This window comes from Heptranchias perlo, chromosome 40, assembly GCF_035084215.1.
Source record: "Heptranchias perlo isolate sHepPer1 chromosome 40, sHepPer1.hap1, whole genome shotgun sequence".
Taxonomy (NCBI): Eukaryota; Metazoa; Chordata; class Chondrichthyes; order Hexanchiformes; family Hexanchidae; genus Heptranchias; species Heptranchias perlo.
The window spans coordinates 14,803,408-14,816,024 of NC_090364.1; the positions used below are offsets into that span (position 1 = coordinate 14,803,408).

The following is a 12,617-nucleotide window of genomic DNA, read 5'->3' on the forward strand; positions in this document are numbered from 1 at the left end:
TGCGGTGCCTGAAAGGGCGGTGGAAGCAGATTTAATAATAACTTTCAAAAGGGAATTGGATAAATACTTGAAGGGAAAAAATTTACAGGGCTATGGGGAATAGGCAGGCGAATGAGACTAACTGGATAGCTCTTTCAAAGAGCCGGCACAGGTTCAATGGGCCGAATGGCCTCCACCTGTGCTGTATCATACTGTAGCATACAATGACACCATGACAAAAAGCATTACCAGAAGTACTGTTTTGAATAGGAAGTGTACATCATATGTAAGAATTTTTTATATATATATATATATATATATATATAAATATACAACTTGTATGGGTATTGGCTAATAGGAGTTGCACAAGATTTGAATTGCTTTCTGAAATTTCTGCAGCCTATCTGTAGGAATCTATCTTGCCACCATCCTGTGATGACCTGGCTGAAATGCTTAGTTCACCATCTGAGGAATTATGTGCATGGACTATAGTTTACTACTCAGTGGTCTAGTCATTAATACACCAATGTAAAGCAACTGTTTCTTTGCCTTTTAACATTTAGATCTTGAAATTATGCTGCGTAAACATTAGTGTATAAATGTTTAACGCTTTGGTATGCAATTTTTTTGTCCAATATTTTAATAGAGGTAGCTTGTTTAGAATAAATGGGTTGAACTGCCATTAAAATTTTTTCAAGGTTTTAGGCATTGGTTGAAGCTGGAATTAAATCATTATGATACGGCTGCCTGGCACCTCAAGATCAGTTACATATATTTGAAGTACTTGAATATGAATATTTTGGAGTGTTTCACATTTTGTTTTTTGTTTCCTTAGGTTTTTTTCAGAAGGTCCTTTATTCACGGCTATCAGTAGCTTTTTACACACATCCTTGGATCGAGGGCATTCACCTCCACCTTTTGTAGTTAGAGCAGCACTCTATCTGTTGTCTGTGTGTCAGGAAAAGTGCAGCAGCCTAGACTGGGTAAATAGAGATTTTTGTTGTTTAGTCTTCTGGCACCTTGATTATATGTAATTCTATTGCACTCTACCAGAATCAGTAATTTTAAAAACAAAAGTTGTATGAGATCTATGGTAAAATAACACCAGGGGTCGGCACACCTCATTCTGTTGGACCAAAAACCTGAAGTTCTGGAGCATAATGATTTTTGTGTGTGGTTGTGAGCTTCTAGCTCCCTCTCTCTCTCTATCTATCTAACAACAACAAATTGTATTTATATACCATCTAAATGTATAAAGGCATTTCACAGAGGCATTAGGGAATTAAAGGACATTGAGCCAATATTAGGAGAGGTGATCAAAGGTGGGTTTTAAAGAGGTTCTCAAAGGAGTAGAGGGAGGTGGACGGGTTTAGAGAGCGAATTTCAGAGCATTGGGCCTAGATGGCTGAAGGCATAGCCACCAATGGTGGAATATAGGGATGGGAGATGGAATCAGGAACAGTTGAAGTTTACAGAGAGTGAAGGATGAGAGTCCAGCAAGAAGAGTATTGGAATAGTCGAGTCTGGAGGTGCCAACGGCATGGATGAGGGATTCAACAAGAGATAGGATGAGGTAGGGTGGAGGTGAGCAATGTTACATAGTCGGTCTTTGTGAGGATATTGTGAGATAGAAGATCAGCTCCAATAGGATACCAAGGTTGCGAGCAATCTGGTTCAGCCTCAGAGAATGATTGGGGATGGGGATGGAGTCGGTGATGAGAGTAAAGTGTTTTTGGCGGGGGCTAAAGACAATGGCTTTGGACTTCCTAAATGTTTAGCTTGAGGAAATCATGGCTCATTCAATACTGAATATCGGACTAATAGTCTAAAGCATAGAGGCAGTGGAGGGATCATTGTGTGTATTAGTAGTTTTCTTCTGTGGTCCTTGTCTTTTTAACCCTGTGTGTATATTTTCTCTTTGTATCTGTTTTTCTTTGTTTATTACTGTGTCTGATCATGATTCTCTATTTGCTTTCTTCTTTCTTGTTGTGCCTATACTTCTCTCCCACCGTGTCTGCCTATGTGTCTGAACTTCTCCCCATATATCATGATGTATCTGTACCTTTACATTTTATTGTGTCTGAACTTCTATCTCTATATATGTGCCTGAACGTCTCTTTCCCTGAATTTCTGCCTCTCCCAATGTCTGAACTTGTATATCTCTCCTTATGGGTCCGATATTAGGAGGGCGGCAGGTTCGCAGCGGGGAGTCGACTGGCGCCCAGTGAAATCGGGGTGCTCCGCACGCAATCGCAGGCTCATTGAAGCCACTTACCTTTGCTTCCAGGTTTCGCGCTGGAAAGCTGCGCAGCGGGCAGACTGCGCATGCGCAGCATAGGCTGTCAGCTGGAGGAGCCCTATTTAAAGGGGCAGTCCTCCACTGACTGATGCTGCAGAAAATAGGAAAAATTACAGCATGGAGCAGCCTAGGGGGAATGATGCCTCACTTCAGGTCTTATTGGATGGGGTGAGGAGGAGGGGGAGGACAGAGATCTTCCCCCCGGCGGGCGGGAGGAAGTGGCCTGCCTCTGCACCAAGAAGGCCTGGCTCGAGGTAGCAGAGGGGGTCACCTGCACCACCAACATATCGTGCACCTGCATACAGTGCAGGAGGCGCTTCATGACCTAAGTAGGTCAGCCAAAGTGAGTACACTTACTCATTCCCCTACACTCCGTCTGCCAAACCACCACCCCCACCTCTCCTGCACTGCCAACACTACTCTATCACATCACTCCTCACACCCACTCAAAGCTCATCCTCATCTTACCTGCACTTACTCACTTCGCCAGTACTCATCCCGCCACTACCACTCAACCCAATCCTCATACAATCTCATGGCTCCATCTCATACTCACCCTCTCATGCATCTCTTTCACGGTCAGCCTCACTCAACCTGCCACGACCTGTGCTGCAGCCACAGGGCATGCATCACATATGTGTAGTAGGAAGCATAAGGCAAACGTGTCGTGAGCATGAAGGGGATGCACAAGGGTGTTTGAGGGTTTGTCATGGTTTTTACTTATATTTAATTTCTGATCAACTCACATAACATATTATATTGTCACCACTACTGCCACGTCTTTGCGAATCTTGTCTGGTTTGTTCAATAATGCCCTTTCCTGAGGATCACTATGAAGACCCACAACTGATGCCACCCATTGTGTCACTGCAGAGTGGGTGTAGGTGTATTTGCAGTGCTCTTTTGTGCAGACGAATGAGACGTCGGCGATGTCGGTGGCACCCTGGAAGGATGCGGAGGAGAAGTTGTTGAGGGCAGTGGTGACTTTGACAGCGACAGGTAAGAAGATGGTGCTCGGGCCAGCCGGGAGCAGCTTGGCATGAAGGAGGCTGCAGATGTCCAAGACTACATGTCGAGTGACACTGAGCCTCCATTGCACTGCTGCTCAGAGAGGTCCAGGAAGCTGAGTCTCGGTCTGTAGACCCTGTGGCGAGGGTAGTGCCTTCTGCTGTGCAGGTGGATGTGTCACGGCACTGTGTTGTGGGGCTCCACATGTCAGAGGTGGACGGCGTGGCCGGCGAGGCTGGTGAAGCTGTTTGTCCTCCGAGGAGGCCATGACTGCAGCTACGGCGGCCCCAATCCGGAAGATGTACATTTGAGGGGGTCCGCAAGGTAGGTACATGTGTCTGGACACCGGGGTAAGTGTACAAGTTTGTGAATTTTATTGTTAGGAGGCGGGTGGTGGAGGCCAAACTTTGTCCAAAGTGACAGAGTGGCCTCCTGCAATGAGTGAGGGTCTCCCCTTCCACCTGTCAAATGGACCTTTGCAGCTGCCATGGACTGATGGCTGCAACACGTCCATTTCAACTGGGTGTGTTCCCCCCAGTACGGGAAACAGTCCCAGTTAATCTGAAAATCCCACCCCATCTAAAATATCAGGTCAGTCAGGTCTGTAAATGACCTGAAGTACCTGGTTAATTACTTCAAGTGGCACCCCGCCAGCTTTAATTGCTGGCGGGAGTCCCACATGCGGGGGCTGTGCGCGCATGTCAGCGCGTCACTGGGGAACCCGGAAGTGGGCGGGTCGGAGCCGGGCTCTGGACCCGCCCCGGGAATCCCCGATTTTCGCAGCCCCCTCCGCTACGAATGCACCTGCTCGGGGGTGCGAAAATCGAGCCCTATGTGTCTGAACGTCTCTCTGTCAAGCACTTCTGACTCGCGATGTGTTCCTGAATGTCCATAGTTCCTTGTATGATCTTTTTCTCTCTGCTTTTCTCTGTCTGAACTTCTCCCTCTCTAACTGAACATTGTTTCTCTTTTCCAGTAAGAACTTCTTTCTCCCTCTGTCTGAACTTCTCTCTCTGTCCATGACTCTCTGAACTTCTCTCTCTGTCCATGACTCTCTGAACTTCTCTCTCTGTCCATGACTCTCTGAACTTCTCTCTCTGTCCATGACTCTCTGAACTTCTTTCTCTGTCATAGAGTCATAGAGATATACAGCACGGATAGAGGCCCTTCGGCCCATCGTGTCCGCGCCGGCCATCAAGCCCTGTCTACTCTAATCCCATATTCCAGCATTTGGTCCTTAGCCTTGTATGCTATGGCATTTCAAGTGCTCATCCAAATGCTTCTTGAATGTTGTGAGGGTTCCTGCCTCCACAACCCTTTCAGGCAGTGAGTTCCAGATTCCAACCACCCTCTGGGTGAAAAAGTTCTTTCTCAAATCCCCTCTAAACCTCCCGCCTTTTACCTTGAATCTATGTCCCCTTGTTATAGAACCCTCAACGAAGGGAAAAAGCTCCTTAGTATCCATCCTATCTGTGCCCCTCATAATTTTGTACACCTCAATCATGTCCCCCCTCAGCCTCCTCTGCTCCAAGGAAAACAAACCCAACCTTCCCAGTCTCTCTTCATAGCTGAAGCGCTCCAGCCCTGGTAACATCCTGGTGAATCTCCTCTGCACCCTCTCCAAAGCGATCACATCCTTCCTGTAGTGTGGCGACCAGAACTGCACACAGTACTCCAGCTGTGGCCTAACCAATGTTTTATACAGCTCCATCATAACCTCCTTGTTCTTATATTCTATGCCTCGGCTAATAAAGGCAAGTATCCCATATGCCTTCTTTACCACCTTATCTACCTGTTCCGCCGCCTTCAGGGATCTGTGAACTTGCACACCAAGATCCCTCTGACCCTCTGTCTTGCCTAGGGTCCTCCCATTCATTGTGTATTCCCTTGCCTTGTTAGTCCCTCCAAAGTGCATCACCTCGCACTTTTCCGGGTTAAATTCCATTTGCCACTGTTCCGCCCATCTGACCAACCCATCTATATCGTCCTGCAGACTGAGGCTATCCTCCTCGCTATTTACCACCCTACCAATTTTTGTATCATCAGCGAACTTACTGATCATACCTTTTACATTCATATCCAAGTCATTAATGTAGACCACAAACAGCAAGGGACCCAGCACCGATCCCTGTGGTACCCCACTGGCCACAGGCTTCCAGTCACAAAAACAAGCTTTGACCATCACCCTCTGCCTTCTGCCACTAAGCCAGTTTTGTATCCAAAGTGCCAAGGCACCCTGGATTCCATGGGATCGTACCTTCTTGACCAGTCTCCTGTGGGGGACTTTATCGAAGGCCTTACTGAAATCCATGTATACCACATCCACTGCGTTACCCTCATCCACACGCCTAGTCACCCCCTCAAAAAATTCAATCAAATTAGTCAGACATGATCTTCCCTTGACAAAGCCATGTTGACTATCCCTGATTAATCCTTGCTTCTCCAAGTGGAGACTAATTTTGTCCTTCAGAATTTTTTCCAATAATTTTCCTACCACTGATGTTAGGCTCACTGGCATGACTCTCTGAACTTCTCTCTCTGTCCATTACTCTCTGAACTTCTCTTTCCCTATCTGTTTGACCTTCTATCTCCTTCCCCCATGTCTGAACTTGTCTCTCTCTTTCCCCATGTCTGAATTTATCTCTCTGCCTTTCTCCACATGCCTGGATTCTCTCTATCTTTTCCTGTCTGACTGAACTCTCGCTTTCTATGTGTCCCATGTGAAAACACTTTTACAGAAGCAGCAATATGATAAAGTACATTTGATTTTTGACCTGATCCCTGTAGAAATAGAATCAAATGAACAGATCAACAAAGGAGCGATGTTAACAGCAGCAGAGGCGGGAATAGCAAGCCAAAAATCTGACTAAGTCATGTTGGGCCCTAATGACTGCACAATATATTTTTTGTGTTACAAGCCAATTCAACCAAATCTTATAATTATTTCTAATCCAGATTGATGAATAGCATGATGTGTGGAATGAGATCATTCCAATGATCATACACAATCCATCCTGGGCTTTATTTATTTATGGGTGGAAACTGTTCTATCCATGTGGGCAAGTGTGTTCACATGAAATTGTGTACATAAATTTAACATATTCATTAACCCATTTACTTTAAATGGTTTAACAAATGCATTAAAATAGCATGAGTGGGATAATTTTGACTTTTGCGATAATGTAAAATGAATGATAGCGAATCGGCATCTTTCCCGATTTTTATTTCTATTGAAGTCAATAGATTTGCTATTGCCCGTTTTACACCCGTGCACAAAGTCAAAATTATCCCCGAGGAGTTCAAGCTGATGCGTGTCATAATTTCTGCAGAAAGAAGTTTCAAACCGTCAGATTCTCAAGAAAGTTCGGCAGGTTTATCCCTCATATGCAAGATTACTAAAATATTTAAGCCATCATAAAATGCACACGATCAGTATTAAATATTATGGGGTAAAATCTTCATGGGAGTTACCGTAGCTTGGGTAAAACCCCGGTAATAAAACGTAAACAGGGTTTCTGCCGAAATTACGAGTTAGAGGAACAGAGAGTTTGGGGGAGGGTTGTAGAGTTGGAGGAAGTCATAGAAATGGAGAGGGGCAAAGCCATGAAGGCATTTGAACACAAGGATGAGAATTTTAAATTTGAGGCTTTGGGGGACCATGAGCCAATGTCTTCTCCACTGAACTTAATGCTTACACCCCCTCGTCATGCCCTGTCAGCTTGTGTTTTCCCTTGTGGTGCAAACTCTATAATTAGGAAATTGAGGGAACCTCTGTGGAAATTCCATGCGTGGATCTCTTGTGTTGGTCACAGCAAGTTACCGGATACATTGTCTGTCCTAACTGTGTGTCATCTGTATTACTGGATATGTTTTTCTCCTCTTGTTTTCTCATTTCCTTACACCATGTTGCATATTATCTGCACACCATGTCTTATCACTATCGTGTACTGTATGCTGCTTCTGCTGTTTGTTCTCTGTTGCAAATTTTACCACCTATGCTTCCCACACCCGTCCATCTCTTGCATTCTCTTTACCCTTTGATCTTTTGCTATCCTACTCTTGTCATGTTCCCCTTCCGTTTTCCTCTCTGTTTCACCCCACCCTTTCTCTCCCCTCACCATTTTTCTTTGCTTCCACTCACCTTTCCGCTTGCTTCACCTCCGTCGCCCTTTCCCTCAGTTCATCTCCTCTCACCCTTTCCCTTACTTTCCCTTCCCCTGTCCCTCCTCTTCTCCCCCTTCCCTTCACTTGTCCCTCTTCCCTCACTGTTACTTCTCACCTTCCCCTCTTCTACCCTTTCTCCTCAACCCCCACCCTTCCTCCTTCATGGCATTACCCTATCCTGCCTCCTCCTTGCTGTCATCAGTCCTGCTCTTCACCCCTCCTCCCACAGCTTTAGCTGTTCACCCATTTCATCAAATTTCCCCTTTTAAAGTTATTTTATTGAGGAAATGCCACTGGCCTATGGAGGAGAATTGAAAATGGGAATATTATCAAAACGCTGTTGTATAGGTATAATTATATAGATAATGCAGTGGATTAGCATGCCCTCCTTTCACCTCCAGGACCTAGGTTCAAACTAGTCCAGGCTGAAGAGATGAAAGTCACCTTCATCTGCTAAATGTAAGGGTCATATGCAAAATTAATTTGGGCAGTCTGAGCGCAGTTCTTAATGAATGGCCCCACCGAACAAAACTGTCCTATAATTTGGTGCTAAATTAACAGTGTAACTCAGAAAAGCTACACAGTTGGCTAGAATGATAAATGGAAGTTCATAAGTAAGCTTATTAATAGGGATTCCTTGTTTGGGATGCATATATTCTTTTCACATAATTCTCATCTTTTTCCTGTGTCTTTTAGGCTCCATTGAGCTCCATTTGTAAGCTCCTGGAGGGCATACCCAATTTCTCCTCTGTGTACACCTGTCATCCTCTAGTGCTGAAGTTCTTTTTCCACTATCCAGAGTTGACTGACAGATTCGGTCACTGTGTCTTGAAGTGCTGGTTTGCTCATGTCGATATCAGCTGTTTTGAGGATGAAAACCTGGTTCCCAACTCACAGACTGACAAAAGTTGCATGATGAATATTACACAAGGGAATCCAAATGTACTCCTGATTCTGCTGGTAAATAGTAATCAACATAATCATTGCTAACTGGATGAAAATTGGAAATATTTTCATTCTGCCTCAATTTTAAAACCTAGGGTGAACAAATGTTTGCCGTAAGTGACACTGCTAGGGAAACCCTTGCTCAATGCTGGTGTGCCTCAGCTTTTGCTGTCAGTTGATATCTAGACTTTGATGTCACTGAGTTACAATTAGGGTTACCACTTTTTGCCAAATCCAGAATTAGACAGGGTGAGAATTTGAGGCAGTGTAAGGGATGGGCTCTTGGCTTCATTTCTGGTGATTTGTAGGTGATGAAAATTAATTAAAAACCTCAATAGCTAATGCCTTTGCATCATAATTCACAGAAGTAATTGGAAAAATTAAACTTTTTTGGATTGAAATTGTACTGTGCTATTTTAGGGGTTAAAATAGCAGAGAAATTTCAAATAAATGCTGCCATGCATTTGATACATTACACAATGAAGCAATATTGCACATTGGTGTGTTTTTTATATATTTTAGAAATTTCCAGACAACACATTTAAAAATCAGACTGCCTGATCCAAAACAGGACTGATGACAACAGTAGTTACAAATAAGAAGGAATTATTAGACAGTATTGTTGGTAATATTAGCACTGAATGCTTTGATATGATATCCCTCTATCCATAATTTTAACAGAGAGGGAGACAAGTGTTAACCCATCTGTCATATTAAATGTCTTGCATGTGTGCGACCTTCCTGTTGTATAGCACTTACTTTCTGTGACATGACACATTCCCTGTCTCATTTTGTTGATTGACTCAAAGTAAAACCCAATTTTAACGTGGGGGGGTGGGGGGGCAGGCGGCCAGTTTTCGATGAGTGTGTTTTGATTTAGCTCAAAACTTAACCACTCAGAAAAAAGGAGACACGGTGTATTTTAACTCCCGGGCCTCATTTAAATGTTTCTGGCTGACTTTCCACGGGATGCTGCCTGTAGAACAGGTTAGTCTGTGGGATTGGCTGCAGAACCTTCCATGGTAGGGGTCCCCCCGTTTGTTAGGGGGACGGCGAGATCGCGGCGGGGAGGCCTAAGCTTTGCTTGTGGGGCATGGAAGAGCACTCTGCTCCTCCGAGTTCCATAAGGAGATAAACAAAAAATTTGAAACTTAACCTTTATGGGCCTCTTGTAGCCCCCATCCAGTCCTGTGCTGGGGTGGTCTGGTGGGAAACTGACTGCTGTTTCCTGCTCAAATTTATGGAAGGCGGAAGATTGGAGGCCAGCTAGGAGAGCATTGGAATAATCGAATCTAGAGGTAACAAAGGCATGGATGAGGGTTTCAGCAGGAGATGAGCTGAGGCAGGGGCGGAGAAGGACAATGTTACAGAGGCGAAAGTAGGTGGTCTTGGTGATGGAGGGGATGTGTGGTCGGAAGCTCATTTCAGGGTCAAATAGGATGCCAATGTTGCAATCAGTCTGGTCCAGCCTCAGATAGTGGCCAGGGAGAGGGATGAAGGGGAGGAAAGGTGGAAGGAAAGGGAGGAGGAGCTTAGTGGAAGAAAAGAGGGAGAGCAGGGGAAGGAAGGGTAGAGAGAGTGGAAGTGGGGGAACAGGGGGAGAGGGTGGCTGCAAAGAAGCTTCTGTCAGCTCACTTAACATTTAAAAATGATCTGACTTTTATTAGCTTGTGGAAGTATCAATTTTTATGTCTTAATAATAGAATGGCCCCAGAACTAGGACCAGCTGACTAGCTAGGTCAGTGAGCCACCTCCCTCACACATCCCCTCCCCCCCCCCACCTTTTTCCATAGGTCCAATTTTGCCCTTGCATTCTAACACTGCTTGACCTGAAGATTAGTTCTGTGTGCAACATGAAACAAGATTGATTAGTATATATAAATAAATATTAATAATAAAAAGGGTTCCAAAGGTACAATGCAATCAGAAATCATTTTGTAAATAGAGACATAGATATAGATATATATTAATAATAGACCATTTTATATTTGGAAATAGAACACTTTGTATTAATAATACATCAAGGGTAAAAAAAAAATCAAAGTGGAGCAAGTAGAATTATACTTAAGTAGCTGGACACAGCACACAGTGCCACAATTAGTGGTGGAGCTGAGAGGAGACTGAGGTGCTACAATGTCGCCACTGGTGGGATAGTGTAATTTACACAGGCAAAACCCATTATAAATGTGGACAAGATGTCAGCTGTGGTAGCATTATTGCCTGAGTCAGAAGGCTGTGCGTTAAGACTTGAGCATAAAATCTAGGCTGACATTCCCAGTGCAGCACTGAAGGAGTACTGCACTTTTGGAGGTGCCGCCTTTCGGATGACATGTTAATATGGAGGTTCAACTCACTGTGCCTGACCAAGAAGGATCCACTATAGTTGGCAGACCACTATAGTTGGCAGGAACTTTCCAGAATTTTTGATTTTTCAAAAATATTCAACTTTAATGTTTTTTCACTAAAATTAGGCTAAAAGTTGGGTTTTGGAGTTAAATGCTTGTGCAGTAGTTTTTCAAGTTCTAACCTAGTCCTCAGCCAATATCATTACATTGTGTCTCGCCTGTTAGGACATGGTCCACACTGGAGAAATAGAATTGGCTTTCAAGGCATTACTGACACTGAAATTATTCCTGAGGAACAATGACAGCATGCTGCCGACCTCTGACCTGCTTCGACCACGACTACTCCAGATATTACAACGGTTCACAATAGAAAACAATGCACAACCTTCCAAAGGCAAGTAGTAACATGGAAGTGCAGGTACTGTAAAAAAAAAGGGTTAATCTTTATATTGTAGTAATAGTAACCTTTAGCTTTTGCCTGTTAAGTGAGAAATGTAAGTCAATTTAGATGCAGTGACTTATTGTTGAATTAAAACTGACCTTAAAGCAATGGTCAGTTTAGACATTCCAGTGCAAATATTTCAGAGAGCTTTAATTAGTTGATAACAAGTTCTACACAAAGGAACATCTGTGACTGTAACTGTAGAGAAGCCCCCTTTGTTCATTTGTTAGAAGGAAGGCTTCGAAGATAAGGACCTGCACGATTTTAAAATGCCGGCAGGAGGGCAGCGGTGTGGGGGGGAGGGTCAATGGGTGCACGGGTAAACCGAATACTAAAAGCTTACTGTTCCCCATGCGATCATGACTTAATTGGTGGCCATTAACCTTGTTTCCGGGTTTGCCATCTGAAAGCTGCGCAGCGGGCGGACTGCGCACCTGTGTCTGGATTTAAAGGGCCATTGCACCAATGGCTTTTGCTGAAGCAAGGAGACAGAATGGAGCAGCAGAGGGGCAAGCCAGCTCCATGATTCAGCGACGCCACATTTGAGGTGCTGCTGGCCGGGGTGAAGAATAGGAAGGAACAATTTTACCCGGTCGACAGGAGGAAACGCCCTGCCTCTGCCACCAAGAAGGCCTGGCTCGAGGTGACAGAGGAGGCCATCAGCAGGAGCAACATATCCCGCAGTTGGGTCCAGTGCAGGAAGCACTTCAATGACTTAACTAGGTCAGCAAAAGTGAGTACACTTACTGATTCTCCTGCATTCCGTGTTGCACATCACCCCACCCACTGCCAAGACTACTCCATCACATCACTCCTCGCACCCACTTAAGGCTCATCCTCAACTTACCTTCACTTTCTGAGCACTTCCTCACCTCCCCATTTGTAAACCCACCCCTACCCAATCCTGATCCAATGTGATGTCTCTGTCTGATACTCACGCTCTGATGCATCTCTTTCACGGTCAGCCTTTCCCAAAGCAACGCATTCATCGGCTGACCACTTCACCCTCACTCACTCACACGATTGTACTTTCTCCCCTGGTAGGAGAAGAGAGCGTGAAATGCACGCGAGAGGGTGAGGACTGGAGGGGAGCCACAACAAATGGTGGTCCTCACAGAGGCAGAGGAGGAGGCCCTGGAGATCAGCCGCACCCTCGAGTGCCTGTCCGTCGGGGACACCAAGACTGGCACCCCACAAACTGACACAACTTTAACATTCATCACACACAACATGAATTGATGTTAACAATGCTTGGCATGTTGAACACCTCAGTATGCTCATCGCAACATGACACATCTGTGATGATGCTTAATATTGCTTTCTGTTCTCTTCCACCCCGTTCAACGACCGCAGTGAAGGGAGAGGGCGATTCCTCAGAGGAGCTCCTGGCCTCTGAGGACGCATCGTCACATCTTAGCGAGCCATCCACCAGCTC

The 12,617-nt window shown here is 44.9% G+C and overlaps 1 protein-coding gene across 1 annotated transcript in view; it reads left to right on the top strand.

Moving 5' to 3' along the window:
• LOC137305428 (meiosis inhibitor protein 1-like) overlaps positions 1 to 12,617 on the top strand; it is a 195,981-nt gene that overhangs the window by 118,358 nt on the left and 65,006 nt on the right. Inside the window, exons 20-22 of the mRNA XM_067974254.1 lie at positions 815 to 962; positions 8,147 to 8,410; positions 10,966 to 11,134. Coding sequence (XP_067830355.1) covers positions 815 to 962; positions 8,147 to 8,410; positions 10,966 to 11,134 — 581 coding nt within the window. The remainder of the gene's footprint in view (positions 1 to 814; positions 963 to 8,146; positions 8,411 to 10,965; positions 11,135 to 12,617) is intronic.